This window comes from Leucoraja erinacea, chromosome 10, assembly GCF_028641065.1.
Source record: "Leucoraja erinacea ecotype New England chromosome 10, Leri_hhj_1, whole genome shotgun sequence".
In the NCBI taxonomy this organism is placed as follows: Eukaryota; Metazoa; Chordata; class Chondrichthyes; order Rajiformes; family Rajidae; genus Leucoraja; species Leucoraja erinaceus.
In genome coordinates this window covers 22,527,975-22,554,347 of record NC_073386.1, presented here as the reverse complement: position 1 = coordinate 22,554,347, position 26,373 = coordinate 22,527,975, and the positions used below count along the sequence as shown (strand labels likewise).

The following is a 26,373-nucleotide window of genomic DNA, read 5'->3' as shown; positions in this document are numbered from 1 at the left end:
ATATTACTTTTATCCTTTGGAAAATGAGGCAGTTGTACTGGAATCTTATAGGCATTTGGGTTGAGCAGGTTCGGACAGTTCAAATTATTTTACAATGATTGGAGTAGAGACTGGTGAATCAGGGGCTCTATGATAGCCAGTAAGCAAGGGGATGCAGTTATGCAGAAGATCTAGCTTTAAAAATCACAACTGGACACCTCCCTGTTCAATCAAAGGAGCAGAATAAACAGTGCTTAAGAATAAGCAACTTGGGAGTTTTATCAACTTAAAATTAAAACACCTGGCATGCACAATAGGCTACCATACACTGGAAATGAAACTACAACCACAACAACTTTTGGAATTTGTAACTGCTAAACATTTTGGCTGTGACATTTTGTCTGTACAATGAAAATAATACACAAAATGTCAGCTCTAATTTAAAGGTAGTAATTTCAATTTTGTAAAAAACATTAAATAAAAACCAAGCCATACAGGTTTTCCTTTGTAATTTGTTTGCAGCCTTAATGTTAGAATTCAACCCCAAGAGATACATTAAATAGCTTGTTGGTATTTTGAAACATTTGATCGCAAACTGAAATTCAGGTGCATGATAATGCCATTATCCTCTACCAATTTTAGAGTTAAGTATTGGTTTGCCAAGACCTTTTTACTGGATTTCCACAACCCAATATATCACCGGACAAATGCAGTTGCAACTACCTGTAGCATCACTGATTTACTAAAATCAGAAAAGATACTGTGCCAGTAGATGTTCTGCACTCATTTTATGGGCCATGGCATAGCAAAACAAAAGTTTGTACCCAAAAACCACGAGACCTAAAATTTGCAAATGACATCTTTATTGAATATTTCCACAATGTTACAAAAAGTTCCAAAAGCCAATCAAAAAATACATTATATACAAAAACAGTCATGTGGTAGAGTATGACAGCCATCTAAATATTAACTAGTACTCTGAGCTTCTGGATCAGATTTCTTTGGGGAAGTAATTTCTTCAGACTGAAAAAGGGGAGAGAAAAAGCAGTTAACTATTTTGCACTAGATTGAGATCGCACAAGCTTCACATGTTTTAACAGTTTACAAACTATTGCTAATCTAACTGTAATTGCCTATTACATATCCCATTTTCCACTTTAAAATAAAAAGTTTGTACTTGCCATGACATTGATTAATCGAGAATCAAAGGCCAAATTCCCCTTTTCCTTGGTGTACACAAGTGACTCGCGTGGAAAGAAAAATGCTATGGGGTGCAAGGATCTTTTCCATTTAGAATACATGCACCTTTCAGATCCATTTTAGTGAAGGGCACTATCAATTCTCCAGCAGAATTCCAGGAACTTCAATTAAAAGACCAATTTCTTGTTAAATATACGATGGTTCAATATTTTATGTAGCTTGTAGGAGTAGCAGTTGTGCTTTTGATTCACATTCCTGCTACAAATTCTGCCACTGTAGTACTGTCAGATACAAGCACCTCACATTTTATGTTTTTTTTGTGTTTTTGAAATAATGGATTTGTTCTTTTAATACCAAAGCCTGATTTATGTGCCTGGATTTTCAGAATTTGCTGATGACAGCATTGTCATATGTTTAATTGCCGTTTTAAGCACGTAACCCCCCCCCAGTAAAACACATTGTGACTGTACCATCTTTGAGATAAAGACTTAAATTTAAGACCCAGTGCATCATTGTTTCACACGAGTAAAGTTGTTTTGTCTTGGCCAATATTTGTTTTGAAAATGGTTGATTTTCAGATTAGATCTTAATCACAAAATGAAAGAATTTGCAAGGCAATCAATTTATGGACAGCAAACATCTTTTCAATTACATTCAGTGGATTTTATGAGAAAGTGAAGATAGTTTGGAAACCAAATGGATACAAAATAACTCACTTCCATTTTCTCAGGAACTCCATTCCTATTGTGGGCTGCATCACCACATCCACCATTCACAGAAGACTCCTCTTGCTTGGCTTTTTTAGGGTCCTTATTGTCCCTCTCATTGTCTTCTGGTTTCCTCTGTAATGAGGACTTTAAAATTTTAAATACTTTTTACTTAAACATGCTATGCACATCAATAATACAAAATGTGATTGAAGATTTCAAGAGTTAGATTTAGCTCTTAGCGCTAAAGGAATCAAGGGAAATGGGGAAGCAGCAGGAACGGGGTAGTGATTTCAGATGATCAGCTATAATCATATTGAATGGTCATCGAAGGACCGAATAGGCGCCTACACCTAGTTTTCTGTTTTTCCAAGATGAATAAAAGAAAAACTTTTTTTTTGCATTTGTCAGTACCATGGCTTTCCAAATTTTATACACATCAAAGAAAAGGTCTACAATTTCAAAAGTTAACCATGCTACCATTCAGTTAGCTTCTGTCAAATATTTATTTTGAGCAATTTCATACACTATTTGTGATAGTATGGAAAATGTTAAATTGGGAAGAACACCAGGTGGCGCCAACAATCTGTCTGTCCTTTTTTTGTTATTTTTAGTACGTGTTAAAAGTATGCTTTATTGTTTCTTGGTTTGTTTGATGTGGGGGTTGGAGGAAACATTTTTTCAATCTCTTACCTTGACGGAGATGTGATTTTTTTTTTCATATCTCTGTCCCCACTGCGGCCTAACATTGTGGAGTTGGCGGCCTCTGCTGGAGACAGACCCGGCGCTCCGGGCACGGGGGTTTGTGAACTTTAACATCGCGGACCTTGTGATCCCTTTGCCGGGGATCGAAGCTCCAACCGCGGGGTCTGTGGACTTTAACATCGTGAAGCCTGCGGTCTCTGGTAAGAAGAGGCCGATTCGGCAGCTCTATGCCACGGAGAGTTTCAACTGCCCCGAAGCGAGAGTTTCGATCACCCCGACGGGGCTTCAATCGTCGGCTGCGGAGGCTTTGATCGCCCCGACCGCGGGAGAACAAAGAGGAAGAAGATTGAACTTTATTGCCTTCCATCATAGTGAGGAATGTGAATGTGATGTTTATGTTAACTTTATGTGTTAGTGTGTCTTGTTGCTTTTCACTTAGTATGGCTGCATGGTAAATCAAATTTCACTGCACCTTAATTGGTACATGCGACAATAATCTGGCCTTGAAACCTTAAGGTATAAAAAGTTGTGAATTTATGGAAATCACTGCCACAGAAGGCAGTGGAGGCCGATTCACTGGATGCATTCAAAAGAAAGTTAGATAGAGCTCTTAGGGCTAGCAGAATCAAGGGATATGGGCCGAAGGCAGGGACAGGGCAATTGTGGATAATCAGCCATGATCACATTGAATGGCGGTGCTTGCTCGAGGAGCCAAATGGCCTATTCCTGCTCCTATTGTCCATGTATATCTATATAAATCAGAACCATCCAATCATTTAAGTACTAGTAACAATTCCATTTCATCCTACTAACCAGTTGAGCTCACAGAAAAATCAATTCTTCAAAGCCACCTTTATGGAACTGAAAGAACTCTTGGCTTACCTCAGCAGGAATGAATCTTCCCTGCCAAACGTTGAGCAATGATCCCGACTTGATAACAGTTCAAATGGAATCAGAATCTTAAACTTATTAGCACAATTTGCACTCGCATAAAATGAACAAATGCATTATAAAGGTTAAAGAACTGCTTTTTTTTTTTTTAATGGCAAGAAACTGCACTCCTCCCCCATACTCATTGACAAACCCTCCTGAAGAACCTTTGAAAACTAATTGGTGAATATTTAACTGATCAAACTGGCTGACCCAGCTCTAATTCTCAGATAACTTAGTGTTAGTTTCCACAGTTCATATAACACAAACCAAGGCACAGCAAAGTCGCCCCAAATCCAAACAGACTAGTTCAAAGAATAAACTTACCTTTTTCCTTACTAAATGAGAGATGTTAGATACAGAACTTGAGCTTGAGGCAGGAGTTTCATCAGTTTTTCCAGTCAGTACCTACAAAAATTCAGGCAATTAATAACAGAACCGAACCTAAAGCATTGCACATTTCTAGTGACGATCAGTTATAACATTTAGATGCTATAGCACTGTTAGTCATGTTCTGTCTTCAAAAAGCAGGTGTTAGAGGTTAAGGGGAGAAGGCAGCAGAATGGGGTTAGGAGGGAGAGATAGACCAGCCGTGATGGAATGACAGAGTAGACTTGATGGTCCGAATGGTCTAATTCTACTCCCATCTCTTATCTTATGAAACCAAGTGTTCTGAACTAAAATAGTGAACCAAGGTATGGTTCAAGAGAAAATGCAATATCTACAATTTATGAGCAAATGGTATTAAATAAATACACTAGAAACAAAAAGCAGAGTATGAAGTCAAAGTACTATTGGGACATAGGCAAAATGGTTAAACAAATGTACATGATATTGCAAGGATTACCTGGCAAAGGTCTAAATAAAGTTGTTTAAATGTTGAGCAAAACAGGCCCTGCAGTCCATATCAGTGCCAACTATGCCTAAACTGTACATTATCCAGATCTCTATACCCTATTAACATGTCTAGATGCCTGTTGAATGTTATGTTGATGATGGATTGCATCCCCTAGCAGCACATTCCGGGCAACTAACACTGAAAATACTTGTCTTTCAAACTTTCCTTCTCGCCTTAAAGCTATGACCTCCAGCATTTGGCATTTCCAGCTTAGGGGAAAAAATGGATCACCTACAGTAGCCAAATCTCAATTTTATACATTTAGTTGCCCCCAAGCCTCCGGCATCCATAAACACTAAAGTTTGTCCATCCTCATTTAAGTCAATACCCTCTAATCCAGGAAACATCCAGATTAACCTCTCCAATGCTTCCTATAATGTGGTAACCAAAACTGTATACATATTCTAAATGCAGCCTAATCAAGGTTTTGTACAGCTACAACATGACTTCCTGACTTTTGTACTCAATGCCCTGAATTAAAGCTTGCTGCATCAATCCACTTGTCTTGCCCCTTTATGGAGTCTGCAGGATTCTTATGCAGAGAACACATCCAAGAACCATGTAGAGTTTGGTTGCCAACCATAAAGATGGCAGCAATGTTCCTTGAACAAAATAAGATCCTGCAGATTGTTCAAATACAAAGGTAGAAAATGAACACATTTTTAATTTGAGAGAATCCAGGTTGTAACACCAGAGTACCATATACAATGATGGAAAATGTATTTAAAATTCCAGTGAGTGAAACAAATAGTTCAGATGCTTACACGCATAGTTAAGTACAAGTTGTTCAAGAAAAGCAAGATTTGCTTTAGGAAGAAAACAGAATGAGAGAAGATTGAAGTGCAAAGATCACAGACCAATTGGAATACAAGCTACTCTCTACACTCTGGATAATCGTGTTACCAAATATGCTCATCTTTGAATCAAAAATTAATTGGCTTGTGACACTTGCAACACCCACCCTCACTGGAACATTTAATCTGAAGAACGAGCCTTTGAAAAGCTTCAAATCATCAATCTTGAAGGCCCTACTAGTTAATTAACATACACTGACCAAAGTTTCCTGAAAAGCTTTGGTTGCTTTTCCATCCTTGGATTCTTCTGCATCCTCAATTTTTGCCTTTATTTCTGGCAATAGTTCTTTAAGTTCTTCAATTTCTTGCTTATCTTCAGAAACTGCATCATTATCTTTTGCTGGAGATTTGCCCTTCTCTTCTGCTTTTTCAATCCTTTCCATTAACATAGCTGCAGACAGAGTAAAAAATCTTATCAATAGAACTTCTCAATTTTGAATGATTGATAGCTATAAATACACCAATATTAAGCTCCTAAACTTATTAGGCCAAAACTTTACACCAACTCAACTTTTCTGTCCCAAATGTGATACAAAGTGCTGGAATAACTCAGGTCAGGCAGTGTCTCTGCTATTCAGCCTGTTGCTATCTGCCTCAGTGCATCTCCCCTATCAGAAATCTGAGCACTCAACACCCGCCATCCACAATACTCTCATCAAGGGGCACCGAACAATTGGCAGCCCCGCCAATAGTTTGTATGCTTTTCCGTCTTTTTAAAAATGTTTTTAGTGTGTTTTAAAAGTCTGTGTAAATGTTCTCTGGCTTGTTTTATGTGGGGGGAGGGGGTTGGGGGAAACTTTTCAGTTTCTTACCTTGCCGGAGATGCGATTATTTTCCGGATCGCATTCTCCGATCGCTCAGCAGCCAAACATCGATCGAGCTGGAGGCCTCCTCGGACTGTCCTTGAGCCCATGGACAGTTGAGGGCGTGGACTGTTCTCTCAACAGGGCAATTTCATCCCTAAACATCCAATGTACCCATCTTGTATCCAGAACCAAAACTGTATATACTCGTTCTAGCAGAGTCTGCGAGGAGTTTACAAATTCCTTGCGACATGTGATTTACCTCCAAGTTTCCTCATCCCAAAGATGTGCTGTTTGTAGGTTAATTAGCTTCTAAAATTGCCATAAATGTAGAGAGCCTGACAATAAACTCTTGAATCTTGAGCATATGAGAAAGTGTGATAACAATTAATGTGAACAGGTGATCAATGGTCAGTGTGGATTAAAGGGTCCGTTTTATTTGCTACATGTCCAAACCAAACCGAAACTGACACATAAAAAAACTTGCCTAATCCTTTTATTTTACTATTTGCCTTTCCCCAATCATAATGTAGAACTTTAACTTGTATGCAAAGGTATCAAGATATCTACAATTTGTCTCACTTTTAAATCGTTCAGATTTTCCATTCCTACCCTTTATCTATTTTCTATTCAGTGAACTTGGAACACTATTCCAAACCAGACTACAACAGGCAACCGAGCATGATTTTCATGCAAATTACACCCAGACTTCCTGTCAAACACTATCCATGCCTATATTGTTCAAAGCTGAAGGCTCCAGAATCTTCCTGGATCAAACTTCAAATACCCCTTGTCTATTGTCCTTAATATTTTCTCTTCATATTTTCTTTCACGGTAACTAAGCTTCAAATTTGAACAATCTCAGTCAAGTTTGGATTCATACCAAAAAATCTTTAAAAGAGCAAGTCAAGCCCATTTCCCACTTAATATAAATTTCAAACAACATCTCAAATTCAAATTATAGAACAATTGAATCATAATCTAATTTTAGTTTCTTATCTTTCCACACAATTCCTTCATTCCTATTATTCTGATATATCAAAATGTCAACAGTGTTCAAACAGTCAAGCTGATTCCAAACAAGTGGCAGCCAGTCCATTGCATTCACCTCACCAAGGTAGCAACACAGTAATCCATACAGGATGGCATTCAAATCTCACCCACCTGCCTTTGACAACAGGATTAGTTTTTTTAAAAAATGGTATTTTACTCACACAATCTTTTCTCTATAACACTGAAAGACTCTTTGAAGTGTTTGAGAGAAGAATCATGTTGACCATCAAAACTGTATGCCAGCCCCAGTTGGTAATGGGTCTCTGCTAGTAGTCGGTTATGTGGACCAAGGTGCTTTTGCTGAATGTTCAGACATTCATTAAAATCCTCAATGGCCTGTATATAGTTCTCTGAAATCGAAAAAGATCCGTTACTTATTTTATCCAAAACCATACACAATCAGAAAAGTTGTATTTGCCATTTTCAACAACTTACCAGATTCTATTCCCACTTCACCCAGTTTGAGATAAGCCTGTGCTGCGCAGAGTTGTATTTCTTTGGCTTCTTGTCTAAAAATTTGAACAAACCTAGATCTAGTCATGAGATTACAAGATAGCACTGACTTGACCAACTCAAGTATTCAATTCCCATTTAAAATAAGAAATTTAACATTTCAATATTGTACCAAATACTGAAAATTTACCTTTTGAAGATGACTTTTGCCAATTCAAGCATTTCCCAGGCCAACTGTAAGTTATCAACCTCTTCACTTTCGCCATCCTGCAATAAACAGTTGGCTTACCAGAAAAATACTAGATCAAAATCTTAGTTGGTGTTAGAAGGAAGGGCATCAAACTTACCTTTTCCGCACTGTCTACATTATCATCTTCAGCTTCACTAGTATCTGCTGCACAGGTACCTGGAATTTAACAGTTAGGATGTAGATTTAAAATGTTGTTGCTAATAGAAATTGATACTTTGTATTGCTGGTTAGACACAAGTCCCCTCACTGTGCACATTAAATGTAATAACCAGACTTTGTTTACCACCCATAATTTTTGTCCAAGTTTGAAGTGCCAAATACCATGTTGTTAGTGCCCTGTACCACACCAGTCACTGGAAATATTACTGACCAATCCTGAATCCACTCGTTTTGTAAAATTGTGATACTTAACTATGTAACTATGTGCAGCAGGCAGTGAAGAAAGTGAATGGTATGTTAGCATTCATAGCAAAAGGATTTGAGTATAGGTGCAGGGAGGTTCTACTGCAGCTGTACAGGGTCTTGGTGAGACCACACCTGGAGTATTGCATAATTTTGGTCTCCTAATCTGAGGAAGGACATTCTTGCCATAGAGGGAGTACAGAGAAGGTTCACCAGACTGATTCCTGGGATGGCAGGACTTTCATATGAAGAAAGACTGGATAGACTCGGCTTGTACTCGCTAGAATTTTGAAGATTGAGGGGGGATTTTATAGAAATTTACAAAATTCTTAAGGGGTTGGACAGGCTAGATGCAGGAAGATTGTTCCCGATGTTGGGGAAGTCCAGAAAAAGGGGTCACAGTTTGAGGATAAAGGGGAAATCTTTTAGGACTGAGATGAGAAAAACATTTTTTACACAGAGAGTGGTGAATCTCTGGAATTCTCTGCCACAGAATGTAGTTGAGGCCAGTTCATTGGCTATATTTAAGAGGGAGTTAGATGGAGAGAAAGCAGGTACAGGATACCGAGTTGGATGATCAGCCATTATCATATTGAATGGCGGTGCAGGCTCGAAGGGCCGAATGGCCTACTCCTGCACTTATTTTCTATGTTTCTATGTAACCCATTCAGCAAATGTCCCCAGAAATGTAAATCTTTCATTACTTCACAGATGATCTTTAGCCTTTAATCAATTTAAAACGTGCATTAATGTTCAGTTGAAGCTATTTGTTATTGCCCTTTTCCATCATGATTCAATGCATTACACAAAATGTTTTTTTTAATGGAAAAAATAATAATACCTGCGGTAATATTACCAGTGATTGGTGCCAAAGTTTGCAACTCCCATGAAACCAGTTTTATACCAAGTGAATAGTAAAAGTTTAAAAACACTTTCCGGCATGCTTTTCATAGTGAAGTGCAAGTGGACAATGTACCAAATGCCTTGAGCATTTGGATACCTGCACCCATTAAGTGGCTACCAAGACAGGCATTTATGAAGTTCTATGCCAATTTAACTGCAAATTGTTAATCAGACCTTGTCCTCTAGATTATACCTTCACCCTCTTCTATTGGTTCCTCACAGCCTGGGTTTCCACCTTGTTCACCATCAATCTTCTCAACCGAGACTTTTTCTTCACTGTCAGCATCTATCAGATTTGCTTGTGCTGGTTTCTCAGCTTTGTCCTGATCATCCTCAATGTCTTTTTGCAAGGGAAGAGATATTTTTCCTTCTTGTTCAATTTTGCCAACACTTTCCAGTGATGCATCAGTAGTTACATTCTCACCCTCCTCTGGTACAGTAACCTCTTCACCAGTAATGGTTTTATCCTCCAGGATTTTCTTCACATCCTCCTTGGCACCATCACCACTCTTCTGATGGGAATCTTCTACATCCATTGGTTCATTTTTATCATCTTCATCACAATCACCTAATATTTCAGTTTCCATCCCCTTTTCACTTACAGCTGCACAGGAATCTACTGCAGGAGAGTTGACTTTAGTTTTCTCTGGACTCGTTGGTTCTTCATGGACTACATCCTGATCACTAGACACATTTTCAGTTGGTATCTTGGTTTCTGTTGGCTTATCCTCTTCTTCAGCCAATGCTGCATACACCTGTTCCCTCAATTCCTCCCTCTCTTTTTCTATACACATTAAGGGAAAAATACAAAATTGGAGTTCCCAATGCTGGTATCAATGATGCAGTCATTTTGATTTAAAAAAAAATATTGCTACAATTGAAAAGTTGCATAATAGGGAAAAACTATGTAGAATGAAAGGTTTAAAAAGATGTGTCAAATTAAGGGAGACATAGGTAATCAATCTTGGCAATTCCATCTCCATTTTTGCACGGGTTCATCTAACAGAAATTAAGTCAAAACTTTAATTTAAATTCAAATCAATGCAACATTAAACTTATCATACCAAGTGACTAAATTCCAAATGCAATTTGGCAAGGATAGGAAAAAGAACAAAGATATGGAATTCTACATTATCACTAGTAAAAATCTGAAAATATTCCCATAATTCCATTACCATTTTAATGGCCAATTGTCCCATTGTTTCAGTTTAAGCCAAACTGACCACAAATTTGGAGTGCGTCTCGTCTGAAGAAGGGTCTCGACCCGAAACATCGCCCGTTCTTTCTCTCCAGAGATGCTGCCTGTCCCCGAGTTACTCCAGTTTGTGTCCATCCTCAGTTTAAACTAGCATCTGCAGTTCTCTCCAACACACTCTTTTTAAAAACTGAATTTTATGTCAAAAGCCATAGAAATATTATTGGATCATACATAAACAAGTACAGAAAATTGATAGTATGTGGGTTAATCTATGTTTGATAAGGTGAATAGCCACAGGAAATTGTTTTTTGTCTAAACTACACCAGTCATTCAATATTTTATTGAAAAAATTATGCCTCTCATTATCATAATTAAGCTGTTCCAAAGGAAACAAAAACATTGCAACTCCAAAATTGTGCCGTGTCAACTATCTGGAGGTCTCAATAGAATGAGCAGAGAAAACTAGGTCAAGTACCAATCTGAAGCTACCTCTAAGCAACCCAATTTGTTACAAAAGTGGCAGTTACTCACCATCCATGTTTGCCGTACTTTCTATTTTGGGGTCTTCAGCTGTTGCCGTTTCTTCTTCATCATTGTCTTCGTCATCCTCATCATCTGCATCAGGAACCCCTTGAAGGGCATTGCCAAGCACACCCCTCTCCATTCTGCAAGAGATCATCAAATCCTTTCATAGCAAGCTTTATGGACCAAGTTACAACACTACAATTGCCTACTGTAACAATCATGCTTCCAAATTAGAGGAATCCAAAGAGTTGCTCCTGTTTTCAACAAGCAAATAATTTACAGTGCCCCCCATAATGTTTGGGACAAAGACCCTTCATTTATTTATTTGCCTCTGTACTCCACAATTTGAGATTTGCAATAGAAAATTATCACATGTGGTTAAAGTGTACATTGTCAGATTTTATTAAAGGCCATTTTTATACATTTTGGTTTCACCATGTAGAAATGACAGCTGTGTTTATACGTAGTTCCCCCATTTCAGGGCACCATAATGTTTGGGACACATGGCTTCACAGGTATTTGTAATTGCTCAGGTGTGTTTAATTGCCTCCTTGATGCAGGTATAAGAGAGCTCTCAGCACCAAGTCTTTCATCCAGTCTTCCCATCACCTTTGCAAACTTTTATTGCTGCTTATCAACCAAAGTTGTGCCAATGAAAGTCAAAGAAGCCATTATGAGACTGAGAAACAAGAATAAAACTGTTAGAGATATCAGCCAAACCTTAGGCTTACCAAAATCAACTGTTTGGAACATCATTAAGAAGAAAAAGAGCACTGGTGAGCTTACTAATCGCAAAGGGACTAGCAGGCCAAGGAAGATCGCCACAGCTGATGACAGAATTCTCTCTATAATAAAGAAAAATCCCCAAACATCTGTCCAACGGATCAGAAACACTGTTCAGGTGTGGATTTGTCAATGACTACTGTCCGCAGAAGACTCCATACAGAGAAATACAGAGGCTACACTGCAAGATGCAAACCGCTGGTTAGCCGCAAAAATAGGATGGCCAGGTCACAGTTTGCCAAGAAGTATTTAAAAGAGCAACCATAGTTCTGGAGAAAGGTCTTGTGGGCAGATGAGACAAAGATTAACTTATATCAGAGGAATGGCAAGAGCAAAGTATGGAGGAGAGAAGGAACATGTCCAAGATCCAAAGCATACCACCTCATCTGTGAATCACAGTGGTGGGGGTGTTATAGCCTGGGCATGCATGGCTGCTGAAGGTACTGGCTTACTTATCTTCATGGGTGATACAACTGCTGATGGTAGTAGCATGATGAATTCTGAAGTGTATATACACATCCTATCTGTTCAAGTTCAAACAAATGCCTCAAAAATCATTGGCCGGTGGTTCATTCTACAGCAAGACAATGATCCCAAATATGCTGCTAAAGCAACAAGGGAGTTTTTCAAAGCTAAAAAATTGTCCATCAGTGGCCAAGTCAATCACCCGATCTGAACCCAATTGAGCATGCCTTTTATATGCTGAAGAGAAAACTGTTAGGTACTAGCCCCCAAAACAAGCATAAGCTAAAGATGACTGCAATACAGGTCTGGCAGAGCATCACCAGAGAAGACACCCAACAACTGGTGATGTTCATGAATCGCAGACTTCAAGCAGTCATTGCATGCAAAGGATATGCAACAAAATACTAAACATGACTACTTTCATTTACATGTGTCCCAAACCTTAAAATTAAAATTGGGGAGGGGGGGGGGGGGGAGAGAAATATGTTTTATGAGAAACTGGTGTAATTTCTACATGGTGAAACCAAAATGTATAAAAATGGCCTTCATTAAAATCTGACAATGTACACTTTAACCGCATGTGATTTTTTCTATTACAAATCTCAAATTGTGGAGTACAGAGGCAAATAAATAAATGACAGGTCTTTGTCCCAAACATTATGGAGGGCAATGTGGTTCAGATCCAAACTTTCTGATAATTGTCTTCAGGTAGTCAGCTCTTTGAAATGGAAAAGTAGACCATGTCTAACCTGGAAAGGATAGATGGACAAAAGACAGGACTAGATTGTACAAATTAATATCGGAAAAAACAGGTGAAAATTTTAAACAGGCAAAACATGGAGTGAAGACAGTATATTTTAATTGGCTATAAGTTTTATGAGAATTGAAATGAACCCTTTTTTGGATAAATCTACTTGATACTTAGCAATGATCACATTTGTCAACCAACCTTGCTAACTCCAGAAGAGCTTTCCCATAACAAAAGTAGGCTTCTCCACATTGATCAGCTATTTCTCCATGTGCTGCACTCCTATTTTTGCATTTATATAAAAGAAAAAACAATATCACTTTCATCACAAATTGAACAGAAGTCCAAATTATAATTTTAATGAGAAAAAAATCTGCTTGTGCTTGTAGGTCATAACATTAATTATCTTTTGAAATCAAACCTATTTTAAACAAACCTGCTCTGCAAATACTCAAAAACATCTTTCAAACACTGTTCAAAAGAAAAACAATATACAATAATCCAGAAAATTGCTAGTCTGGAGGCAAACCACCACATTAAGTCTTCAGGAACACCAATCAAACATTTCATTTAAACTTCACAATATCTGCAAAATGCCACAATATACTTACAATAGCCTGCATGCATCTTGAAAGGCATTGACAGCTGCTGCAAAGTCTTCCATTACCATGTGTCTTTTGCCAACTCCAAGTAACTTCATAGGTTCCACACCAACATCAGTTCTATAAAATCAGAGGTATTACTTTAGCAAACAGTTTTTGCCAGAGTTTTGCTACTTGATAGATTGAAAGATACAGCATGGTAACAGGCCCTTCAGCCAACTGAATCTATACTGACCATTCATTCACAGTAGTTCTATGTTATCCCACTTTTTGCATTCACTCCCTATACACTAGGGACAATTTGCAGAGGTCAATTAACCCAGTAATCTGCAGGTATTTGGCAAGAAACACGCCATCACAAAGAGAACTTGTAAATTCAGTCAGCTGAGGTCAGGGTGGAATCTGGGTCTCTGACATGGTGAGGCACCAAGTGCTGTATTTGCTGCAGAAATTAGACATTTGCCATTAGATCTTTTTCTTCTGTATGAGGTGCACAGCCTAAAGTTGTAGGACAACGTTCTATTTGATCTTATTTGATTGACCATTCGATGACTCTGCCCAACATCAAAACAAAATGGATTTATATTTAGAGCAACTTGATTTAAACAGAGTTTAAGAGGAAACTGCAGATGCTGGAGAATCGAAGGTTACACAAAAAAGCTGGAGAAACTCAGCAGGTGCAGCAGCATCTATGGAGCGAAGCAACGTTTCGGGCCGAAACCCTTCTTCAGACTTTGATTTAAACAGAATTTGTTATCAGCGGTAGCACAACATTGGACAAACCAATTCCAATTCAATGCCTTTGTTCAGAGTCTTGCCATATATTTGTGTTAATATACACCCATTTCAGATATGATATTGTGCATTGGTTTGATGTAATTTTGACCGAATCAGACTCTACACAAGGGAAATCAGGAGGGAAAAAAGAGGACATGGGACAGTTTGGGCAGATAAAGCAAAAAATAATCCAAAGAGATTCTACAAGTAAATCATGAGCAAACGCATAACAAGGGAGACAATAGGGGGCTCTTAAAGACCAACAAGGTAGTCTACATATAAAAGTACAGAGTTGGAAGAGGTTTAAATGAATGTTTCTCATCTGTATTCAAGGAAGAAAAAAGTGGTTGCTAGGGAATTTGGGAAAGTTAAGTGATATGCTGGAAAGTTCACATTACAGAAGAGATGCTTGAGGTCTTAAAACTCAGCAACATGGATACATCTCCAGGACCTGATCAAGTGCATCCCAGGACAGTGTGGGCAACTAGGGAAGAAATCAGTGTCCCAGCAGATGCATCGTCATCATTGATAACTCTGGGTGAGGGTTGGAGGACTAGAGGGTGGCTAATGTCTCATTGCTACCATAGGGAAGGTGATACATGAGCCCGAGAACTAGGTTCACAAACTTTCCATCAACCATCTGCAGAAACCTACCTCAGCACCAAATTGTTATGGACTTTGTGGGGTAAACTACATACTCTTTGGCTTGCACCATTGTGTTCTGATGACCTCATAACTGATTTATTGTATTGTTCTTCATACATTTGTGTTGCATTAATGTGTCAATGCAGCAGCAGGAACATTTTATTGTTCCTGATGCACACAATAAGAGCACAACATAAGATAGGCTGCAAGGAAGAGCCTGGGAACTGTAGATGTGAACAAGTCATTGGAGGAGATTGAGAGACAGGATCTACATATTTGGAAATGCAAGGACTGATTAGTGATTGTTAGCATGGTTTTGTGCTCAGGAAATAGTCTCTTAAATTGTATTCAATTTTGAAGAAATGACTAAGACTGATGACGGCAGTGTAACAATCATTGTTTCCATGGGGTTTAATAAGTCCTTTGACCAGCTAGTCTGGAAGGTTAGATCATACGGGATTTGGGATGAACATGCCAACTGGATAGAAAATGTGTTTAATGTAGAAGACTATGGGCCTAGTATAGTGTTGCTGTTCAGAGCGAGGCCTGTAACAAGTGGTATACCACAGGACTGGATGCTGGGTCCACCATTGTTCATTATAAATATTTACAATTTACTGTAGGTATGCATGCGACATGGTTAGTAAGTTTGCAAAGGTCATTAAAGTTGGTGGCATCGTGATCAGTGAAAGTTATACTATTATAACAAGATATTTATCAACTGGACCAAGGATTGGCAGAGGGAGCTTAACTCAGATAAATGCAAGGTATTACATTTTGGCAGGACAAACCAGGGCAAGCTTGCACTAGAGCCTTGGAGAGTGTTGTTGCAGTTTTATGAAGGTAACATAGGTGGACAGGGGAAGGCACACATGCTCTGAAGATATTGAGTAAAGGAGATGGGACATTTTACAACTGTATAGGTTAGTGAGGTCACATTTACAGTACTGTATACAATTCTGGTTGACCTGCCAAAGGAGGGATGTCATTAAACGGGAAACAGTGCAGAGGAGATTTGAAGATGTTTGCAATTCTGAAGGGTTTGAGCAGGAGAGACTGGGTCACTTCTTTCAACCAAGGGATAACCTTGGAGGTTTCTAAAATCATGAGGGACACAAGGGGAATTGCCAGCATCTTCCCCCAGGATAGGAAAATCTAAAACTACTGGGCACAAGGTTAAGGAAAGAGGGGAAAGATTTAAAAGGGATCTACGAGACGACTTTTCCCAAAGGGTGGTGGGTATATGGAACAAGTCGCCAGAGAAAATGGTAGAGGCAGGTACGACACTCAAAACAAATTGGACAGATGCATGGATACAAAAGGTTTGGAGGGATATGGAATAGATAGGCACAAGCAAGTGGAACCTGCTCATTTGGCAACCATGTCCGCATAGACAGTCAAGCTAAAAGTTCAGATTCCTATCTTCATAGCTCTATGACTTTAGATGGAAAAAAGGTCAGCATTGAATTGTCTACCCTTTCTTGATCTGCATCTCAATGTCAGGAGGCAAACTGTGCACTTGCGATTACTACAAACCCACCAATTCCCACAGCTACCTAGACAACACCGTTTCCAATCCTGCCTCTTGAAAGCACACCATCAATTTCTCTCAGATTTTCCATCTCTGCTGTATCTGTTGCAGAGTAGGTCTTCTAATCCAGGACAGATGTCCTTTTTAGTAAACAGCTTTCTTCTCAGTCCCACCTTCCCTCCACTGTGGTCAATGGTGCCTCCACGTCTGCCCTCAACCTGCCTCTTCCACCAGTCTTCACATCATTCAACGTTTCTACTAACCAAAACATTCCCATCTTCCCCCCTCTCCAACCTTTGCTGCAGGGACCACTGACTCTCTGGATTGCTTAATGGCCCTGTCCCACTATACGAGTTCATTCAAGAGCTCTCTCGATTAAAAAAAAATCAAGCTTGTGGTAAGCACGGAGAATGAGCGTGGCGGGTACGTTGGAGCTCGGGGATGTCTCTTAGCGGCTCGTAACGCTAAAGACAGGTACTCGGGAAAGCTCAGTAAGCTCGGGAAGACTAAGATTTTTCAACATGTTAAAATGTCCACAAGAGCCCCGAGTACCGACGAGCAGCCATTACCGTAAATCTCCGAGTTCGAATCAGGGTAAACTTGGGAGAACTCTTTGAATGAACTCGTACAGTGGGACAGGGCTTTAACCCTCCCTGGGCACTTTTCTACAGTTTCTACATCTGTTCTCAATCACCATCCACGGACCTAAATAACTCTTCCAGATGAGGCAAATTCTCACACACCTCCTGTAAGTCATGTGATAGGAACAGAATTAGGCCATTCAGCATATGAAGTCTACTCCGACATTCAATCATGGCTGATCTAACTCTCCCCCTCAATCCCATTATCCAGCCTTCTCCCCATAACCCTGACACCCGTACTAATCAAGAATCTATCACTGCCTTAAAAAATATCCATTGACTTGGCCTCCATAACTTCTGAGGCCTGGTGTTATTGCATGAGGTACTCTCTATACATCAACAAGACAAATGAAGAGCAGACAACTGCTTGACAGAGCACACGTTCTGTCTCCAATATGGCCACCTTGAGCTCCTGATTGCAAGCCCTTTAAACCCCCTTCCCAGCCCAACCAGTCGGTCCTTTGCCACCACACTGCTAGGGCAATCCCAAACAAACCAGAGGGACAGCACCTTATATTCAACTTTGGTAGTCTACAAACCAACAGCATGAGCATTCATTTCTAATTTCAGGAACCCTGGTCCCCCTATCCAGCTTCTTTCCCACCCACTACATCTACCCATCACTCACATACTCCTCCCAATGAGTCCCCTCTTCCATTGCCCATCCACCTCCTTTATTTGTTCCACACTCCACCTTCCCTTCCCATCAGAATCCATCATACACAGCCCCTTCTGCAAATCCTCATAACAAGGCCAACATACTATTTGCCTTCATAACTGTTTGCTGCAGCATGCTTTCTGCAATGTGTTAGGTCACTCGTGTCTCTGAATAGCAACATTACCCACTTCATATAGAAAATACTCTACTTCTGTTTTATGCACCCAAGTGAACAATGTTGCATTGTTTTCTGCTCGCCCAGCTTGACTTGCCTTGAAAGTCCCTACTCTGAGTTTTGTACCAGCAGCAAACTTGAATATCACATTTCATCCCCTGCCAAATCAGCGATATACATTGTAAACACCTGGGGCCCTAAGCACCTGTAGTAACTCGACTAATACCAGACTGCCTACCTGGAGATATATTTATTCTTACTATGCTTTGTCCAATAACCAATTACCAATCCACATCAGTAAATTGGCCTCAACTGCATGGCTTGTTGACTGTCCTGTATCAGTTGTTATAAAATGCATATGAAAATCTAAATACACCAATCAACTGATTTCTCCTTATCTTTTCTACTAGACAACACAAAGGAACTTTGATTAATCAATCACGATTTTCCTTTCAAATCCTGGTACATATTCTGGTCAGTCTTATCAAGGTGCTTTGTTATGACATTGTTCATGATATTGTTAGAGGGAAAATGCTAAAACTAAGGCCAACAGTTTCTTAATTTTATCATTCTTTTTCACATAGGTCACATTTGAAACTTTATAGACTACAGAAAACAGATAATTCATCACCCATTCACTCCAGTTCACTGCATTCTCATCCACTCCCTACACACTCTTGGCAATTTACAAAGTCCAATTAACTACCAACCCACGTCTTTATGATAGGGAAGGAAACCAGAGTACCCAAAAGAAACGCACAGTCACAGGGAGAACATGCAAACTCCACACTGATCGCTCCCACGGTCAGGACCATACCTGCGTTTCCAGTGCTGAGAGACAGCAACACTACCAGCTGCACCACTGTGCTGCCTTTAGAGCACTGGTTCAAAAGAGCTCTTTCTTCTCTGGCCCAAATACTCATGTCCGTACCCCTACACTTTAGTGGACATCTCACCAGGCTGCATACTGCTGTGCCAAGGACCACTGTACCTGACACAGGACTCAGAAATGCATAGGGAACTACAGATGCTGGTTTAAACCTAAGATAGACACAAAAAGCTAGAGTAACTCAGTGGGTCAGACATCACCTCTGGAGAAAAGGATTAGGTGACATTTCGGGTCGAGACCTTTCTTCAGACTCATTATGGCCAGCAAGCAGGAATGCAGACCACTGATGGGAAATGACAGCAGCTGCTCCATGTTTTGACTAACTGCTCAAATGTCATAGTTCACCATTACCTCTGGCTATACCTGATGGAAGCTGCATAACTTCCCCCCTCGTGGAGATTTTTTTCATATGGTAACAACTGCTGCATACAGTTCTAGCCACACAATCGAAAAAATGACGTCAAAAAAATGCAAAGATTGGGATATCACCAGGTTTAGAAAATTATAGTCATGAAACCATGGCTGGGATTTTTCCTTTGGAAAGGGGGATTCTCTGAGGATAATATAAATGCATAGAACATTATAAAGGCCTAGTTCCCTTTGCAAAGAAATCTTGTTCAATAAATGTTGGCCTCCCTGTACTGATTTTTTTGGGACTAGGACAGTTTGCCCACTGACCCACACAAAGATTCATGGAATGGGAGGCAATATTCTGAAAGCAGACCTTTATCTATGCTTCTTGATACTGTACTTCAAAAAAAGTCACCTTGCAGTTATCAAGTACCAATGGGATTCAGTTATTTAGTTCATCTTTGGACCAAGACTATGACAAGTGAAGCAAAATGCTACTGACAAGGTCAGAGCCAGTCGAAGACAATGAACAGACCTTTCCATTTGGCAATACATGTTTGGCCTCCCTTTAGGCCATAATGTCTATGATTCAGGTCATTTAGTTTTCCATTTGGCCATCACTTTCTGAGGACAATCCAGAACAGAGTAGAAATTAGTGCCTCAATGCCCAACACTACTACTACTATTTGTCTGGCTTAAAACCAAGTGAAAGCAAAAGCTGGCATTCATATATCCAAGCCACATCCCATGAATTACATTTGTTTGCCCTTGCATTAAACAGCAGTTGACCCCAATTAAAATGTTGTAAACACCCTAAATTATAATTCTTCATCAACAGCGAAGCAGGAAGCATAAGATGCGTTTGCATGTCAGGTTCCAAAATTCATGTGGTCCTTAAACCACTAACCTAGGGAATATACACACACATATTACATATATGTCCAGCAAACATAACCAAATACAACCTCAAGTATCAAAGCTGCAATAATGTGAAAACATTTCCAGGCAACTATATTTTGGTTTAAGTACAATGGTATTTGGACATTGTGATCAAAAGTATAATCTCTACTCAATCCCATTGTAGCAGCAATGACAAAACTGCAAAGCCACAAATCCTTGTGAATATACGAGGGTGCTGTTCAAAGCTTAATTGAATTCCACGATGTGACAGGTCAGAAACGACAATACTGTCACTCACTCAGAGGCAACCAACCAGACTTACAGCGTGCTCAGCTGCCATTTTCCCGGCAAGCTGTACAAAAGCAAACTTTTAAACCCGAATTCTAACAATTCTTTCGATCAAGATTAGTGTTTGGAAGATTCAACATAGATTGCCCGAAACAAACTTCTGCAAAGCCAATACACATCTTGATTCAAGAAAGCAGACAGGAAGTGATTTGTAAACACCATAGCCTAAAGTAGCAAGAGGGACAGGCACAGTAAAGTGGGGACGTTCAATGCGGCAAAAGAGCAATGTGTTGGAAGGAACTGCAGACGTTGTTTTACACCGATGACAGGCACAAAATACTGGAGTAACTCAGCGGGACAGGCAGCTGAAGAAGGGTCTCGACCCGAAACGTCACCCATTCCTTCTCTCCCAGAGATGCTTGCTGCCTGCCCCGCTGTGTTACTCCAGCGTTTTTATGTCTTTATCTAGAGAGCAGAAGCGTTACATTCGCGGTAGTTGCAGTTGTTACTCCGGGCTCGTTCTAAATTGTAACAAGAGACAAGGGATTGGAAGGCGGCGGCGGCGGCGGCGGGCGCGCGGGAAGAAGTGTGGGGAGCGCGCGCACATGCACGGAGCAGCGGCTACTTGCTGCTCCCCGTCCCCGCATCACTCACCCCTCGCCGCTGCCTGCCATGCTCGACGTGGAAGCGCTCGGTTCCTGATCCGCCATTTCAAGCGCTCCTTTCAGGATCGTATTTACTTTCCAGCTACAAATTAGAAATAAATTGTCCGCAGAGGCCGAGCGGGAGAAATTAAAACGCGGAGCCGACAAACGACTCCTAATACCTGCACTAGTTTCCTAACCAGCTCGGTTTAAAATATGGCAGCGAAAAACAGGGTTCTTGTTCCCGCTTTTTATTTACCCCCACTACGCATCACTTCCGTCAACCTTTAACCTCGGCGCAACTGGCGGGAAATTTAACCTAAACCGATTGGCGTTTATTCGGGCAAGTAAATTGTTGGTATAACGGGTAGTCGAAAGCAAGGGTGATCGGTCTCTGCGTAACACGTTGCTTTCGTTTAATAGGGTTGTTGTAATGATGGCAAGACTCCATGAAAATGACAATTAGATAGTTACGTGTAGATCTATCTATGTGCTTAGAAGTGGGTGAGGGAGAAATCAATTACTGGCTCGTAAAATAAAACACGACTAGAAATGTTTCATACATAATGTTTCATGCGTGGCAGATGCAGGATAAATGTGAGGTTATCCACTTTGGTGGCAAAAACAGGAAGCCAGATTATTATCTAAATGGTGTCAAGTTGGGAAAAGGGGAAGTACAACTGATCTGGGGGGGGGGGGGGGGGGGGGGGGGGGGGGTGTCCTGTTTATCATTCACTGAAAGTAAGCATGCAGGTACAGCAGGCAGTGAAGAAAGCGAAAGACATGTTGGCTTTCATAACAAGATAAGTTGAGTATAGCAGCAAAGAGGTCCTTCTACAGTTGTACAGGGCCCTAGTGAGACCACACCTGGAGTATTATATGCAGTTTTGGTCTCCAAATTTGAGGATGGACATTCTAGCTATAGGGAGGTTGCACGAAAGGTCACTGGGTCATAGGGCTCGACGCACGGAGCCGCTAAATCCAACTGGAAGACATCCGTCACTTCAGGTATATGTTATTAATGCTAGAAACGCGTACTTTCCTACCTGTTAAAAACCGCCAAAATGTTGAATTTTTGCACTGAAAACAATTGTGGAAGTCGGGGTAAGTGTGAGGGACATGTACCCAACTTTAGAATTCCAAATGTGAAGCGAAATGAAGGTATAGAGAACCGAGAACTGAAGGGACTACAGCAGCTAAAGTGCTTGGTAAACATTGAAAATATTGGGAATTATCACGTTTGCTCACTGCATTTCATCAAGGAAGGCATTATTTGTGTTTTTTCTTGATTCCTTTGGTATCTAAAAAATCTCAGAAGTGATCAATCTGGCTGTAAATTTTTTTAACCAGGGGCCACAGTTTAAAAACCCATGAGAACCATGGGCGATTTAAAAAAAATTACAGCCAGATTTATCACTTCTGAACCTTTTTAGATGCCAAAGGAATCAAGAAAAAACACAAATAATGCCTTACTGTTGATGAAATGCAGTGAGCAAACGGCCAATGTTCAATTCAATTCAACTCAACTTTAATGTCATCGCACAAATACGTACAAATACAGAATAATCAAAAAATACAGAATAATTAAACAATGGGGACGGAGGGACCGGAGAAATCTATCGGCGGGACTCCGAGTTCAGCAATGTGATTGTATTATTGTAGAAGCTGTTCCTCATCCTACTAGTACGTGACCTGAGGCTCATGTACCGCCTACCTGATAGGAGGAGGGCAAACAGTCCATATATTTAAGAGGGAGTTAGATGTGGCTAAGGGGATCAGGGGGTATGGAGAGAAGGCAGGTACGGGATACTGAGTTGGATGACCAGCCATGATCATATTGAATGGCGGTGCAGGCTCGAAGGGCCGAATGGCCTACTCCTGCACCTAATTTCTATGTTTCCATGGTTGGGGTGTGAGCGGTCTTTGATGATCTTCCCAGCCCGTCTCAGACACCGTTTTCGGAAGGCATCCATGGCAGGGAGCGGGGCACCGATGATGTGCTGCACGGTTTTCACCACCCGTTGAAGTGCCTTCCTGTCCGCAGCAGTGCAGCTGCTGTACCATACCGTGAAGCAGGTGGTCAGGATACTATCTATGGTACAGCAGTTAAAGTTGGTCAGGATCCGGGGGGACAGGCGGGCTTTCTTGAGCCTCCTCAGGAAGTAAAGGCGCTGCTGTGCCTTATTGATCAGCTTGGAGGTGTTGAGGGACCAGGACAAATCCTCCGAGATATGTACTCCGAGGAATTTATAGCTGGAGACGCGCTCCACCTCAGTCCCGTTTATATGGATGGGGGTATGACTGCCTCCTCTGGTCTGCCTGAAGTCAACAATAATCTCCTTCGTCTTCTTGGAGTTGAGGACGAGGTTATTGTTGGCACACCAGGCTGTCAGGTGCTGGCGCCAAGCACTCTGGCTGTTGTTGTCCCCTTCAGCTCTCACTTCTTCTATCTGCCGTAATTTCTCCGCACTTTTGGAATTCTGAAGTATGCTAAATGTCTCACACGCTTATCCCGATTAACATAATTATTTACAGCGCAAAAATTGACATTTTCGGCTGGTTTTAACGGGCCCGCTACGCTGGAAACATGGGAGGTTTCATGGCAGTCGGGTCACGACCCATGACCCGTACTGTTGCTAGGCTACTCCAAATGGATTACACGCGATGAACTGCAGGTAGGCACTTACCATTATTTCCAGCGTAGTGGGCCCGTTAAAACCAGCCGAAAATTTCAATTTTTGCGCTGTAAATAATTATGTTAATCGGGATAAGCGTGTGAGACATTTAGCCTACTTCAGAATTCCAATGACGGTAGATAGAAGCGAGAGCTGAAGGGACAAAAACAGCCAGAGTGCTTGGCGAACATTGGCCGTTTGCTCACTGCATTTCATCAACTAAGGCATTATTTGTGTTTTTTCTTGATTCCTTTGGCATCTAAAAAGTTTCCGAAATGATAAATCTGGCTGTAAATTTTTTTAAATCGCCAATGGTTCTCAAGTGGGTTTTTACATACAAAATGAAAACGCTTCTGAAGAAAAAAGTACAGCCAGATTCATCACTTCTGAGACTTTTTAGATACCTAAGGAATCAAGAAAAAACACAATGCCTTACCGTTGATGAAATGCAGTGAGCAAACGCGATAATTCCCAATATTTTCAATTCTGATATCTGCACAGCCAATGTTCGCCAAGCAATTTAGCTGCTGTTGTCCCTTCAGTTCTCGCTTCTCTTTACCTTCATTTCGCTTCACTTTTGGAATTCTGAAGTTGGGTACATGTCTCACACTTACCCCGACTTCCACAATTTTTCACAGCGCAAAAATTCAACATTTTGGCGGTTTTTAACAGGTCGGAAAGTACGCGTTTCTTGCATTAATAACATATACCGGAAGTTACGGATGTCTTCCAGATGGATTGAGCGGCTCCGTGCATCAAGCCCTATGACCCAGTGACCTTACGTGCAACCCCCCTATTGAGGGAGTGCAGCGTAGGCTCACAAGGTTGATTCCCGGGATGGCGGGACTGTCATATGTTGATAGAATGGATCGGCTGGGCTTGTATACTCTGGAATTTAGAAGGATGAGGGGATCTTATTGAAACATTATTAACGGTTTGCACATGCAAGAGGCAGGAAACATGTTCCCGATGTTAGGGGAGTCCAGAACCAGGGGCCACAGTTTAAGAATAAGGGGTAAGCCATTTAGAACGGAGATGAGGAAATATTTTTAGACACTGAGAGTTGTGAGCCTGTGGAATTCTCTGCCTCAGAGGGTGGTGGAGGCCGGTTCTCTGGATGTTTTCAAGAGTTAGATAGAGCTCTTAACGATAGCAGAGTCAATGGACATGGGGAGAAGGCAGGAACGGATTACTGATTGTGGGTGATTAGCCATGATCACATTTAATGGCGGTGCTGGCTCGAAGGGCCAAATGGCCTGCTCCCGCATCTTTTGTCTATTGTCTATTGAATAAGTAGAAACAAATTAAAGAAAGTAAAGCCGATGAGCAAAGTAAAATTGCAGACACAGGAAATACAAATCAAAAACAAAATATATATCCTTTAGATTGCCAGTTGAAGACATAAATTGAAAAATTTTAAATGCTGGAAATATTCAGGAGCAGCATCTCCCACTGATAGGAGCAGTCACAGTCTTGAAAAGTTGAAAACATTTTTTCTTCTAGTTGCCTAATCTGGATATTTTCAGATTTGAGTACTTTTACAATATTTTGTTGTTGCACTAATTTGTACATGGTGGTGGAAGATGTGGATAGAGACGGCTCTTAAGTATATCATGTAATTTTAATGGAAGGAAGAAAACAGAATCCAATAAATTTTAATAAAGAATGGGACCTTGATGGGTTTAAAGGGAGTGCAGGAACTAAGATTCTGGTTCATTGAGTGGAATGTGGCAACCCTGTTTTATGTGAGTATGTTCATAGCCGTAGAAACATACATCACAGGAATAGGCCCTTGCAGCTCATCATCCATACTAATCGTGATTAACTAATACTAATCCAATTTTCCTGTGTTAGGCCTATAAACCTACATGTCACATGTAGCGACATATAGTGAAAAGATTTATTTTGCAAGCTATTCACACAAATCAAATTATTACAATTAATCTAAACTCAGGTACAATAGGTAGAGTGAAGAGAAGGAAAAAGAGTTCAGAATATAGTAGCGATGTTACAAAACTTACCTTCAGCGGCACTGCAGTTCTGCGTGACTTTGGCGCCTTTGAGGGGGGGCGGGATTTAAATCCAGTTTTTTACCGCCTGTTCGAGGCGGATTTCCTCGGGCTGCTAACTGCTGCAGAAAAATCGTTCCGACTTCCATTCCCGATTTTTTTTTTTTTTTAAATCGCGAGACAATTTAATCATTATATTAAAATAAAAAGCGACTTCTAACGCCGTCAACGCCTACAATGTGACAGATCTTAAGTACGGGACAAAACATGGTGTAAGTCGGTTATTTTACATATTTAATTTGCTTCTTGGGATGACTTTAATCAATCCTCTATAAGCAAAAATGTGATTTGGGCTGTTTCTAGGCATGGGGTACTTAATTGGGGATTGTTGTTATGTATGGCAATAATTGCACTGACATATATATATATATATAAAAAATGTATTTCATTGTACCTTTGGTACAAGTGACAATAAAAGAACCATTGACCATTGAAAGGTACCATTGTCCAGTTGAAAAATCAGACCACCAAGTCCAATTAACTTTGTCAGATTGGCATTGAAGATACCCTTTGAAATAAAGTGATTTCTCTTAGCCTTGTCAGTATTTATCCACCATTCAACACAAAATAACTGATAATTTGCACTGAAATGCTACACTTGTCGCTTTACCCTCCCCCCTCCATTCAAGGACGTAAGCATTCTTTCCAGGTGCGGCAGAGGTTCACCTGCAC

The 26,373-nt window shown here is 40.4% G+C and overlaps 1 protein-coding gene across 2 annotated transcripts; it reads right to left on the bottom strand.

The window, feature by feature from the left end:
* Positions 1–825: 825 nt before the first annotated feature.
* Positions 826–21,235, bottom strand: nasp (nuclear autoantigenic sperm protein (histone-binding)). Of its 2 annotated transcripts, none has more exons than XM_055641686.1 (13): positions 20,968–21,235; positions 13,468–13,578; positions 13,058–13,138; positions 10,867–11,000; positions 9,331–9,921; positions 7,930–7,988; positions 7,773–7,849; positions 7,565–7,638; positions 7,291–7,479; positions 5,474–5,664; positions 3,849–3,929; positions 1,896–2,033; positions 826–1,002 (listed from the first exon to the last, which is right to left on the bottom strand). In XM_055641686.1, exons 1-13 carry the CDS (start codon positions 21,021–21,023, stop codon positions 946–948), a joined length of 1,839 nt encoding a protein of 612 aa, XP_055497661.1. In that variant the 5' UTR covers positions 21,024–21,235; the 3' UTR covers positions 826–945. The 2 variants fall into 2 exon arrangements, with proteins under 2 accessions (XP_055497661.1, XP_055497662.1); XM_055641687.1 differs by having other exon boundaries at positions 1,896–2,021.
* Positions 21,236–26,373: the final 5,138 nt, after the last annotated feature.

Coding starts and splice junctions, on each gene's coding strand:
- nasp (XM_055641686.1), bottom strand. CDS start 21,023: ATGGCGGATCAGGAACCGAGCGCTTCCACGTCGAGCATGGCAGGCAGC. Junction 13,579..20,967: donor ATGGCAGGCAGCGGCGAGGG/GTGAGTGATGCG, acceptor CTGATTTTATAG/AACTGATGTTGGTGTGGAAC. Junction 2,034..3,848: donor CTCATTTAGTAAGGAAAAAG/GTAAGTTTATTC, acceptor AAAATTTTAAAG/TCCTCATTACAGAGGAAACC.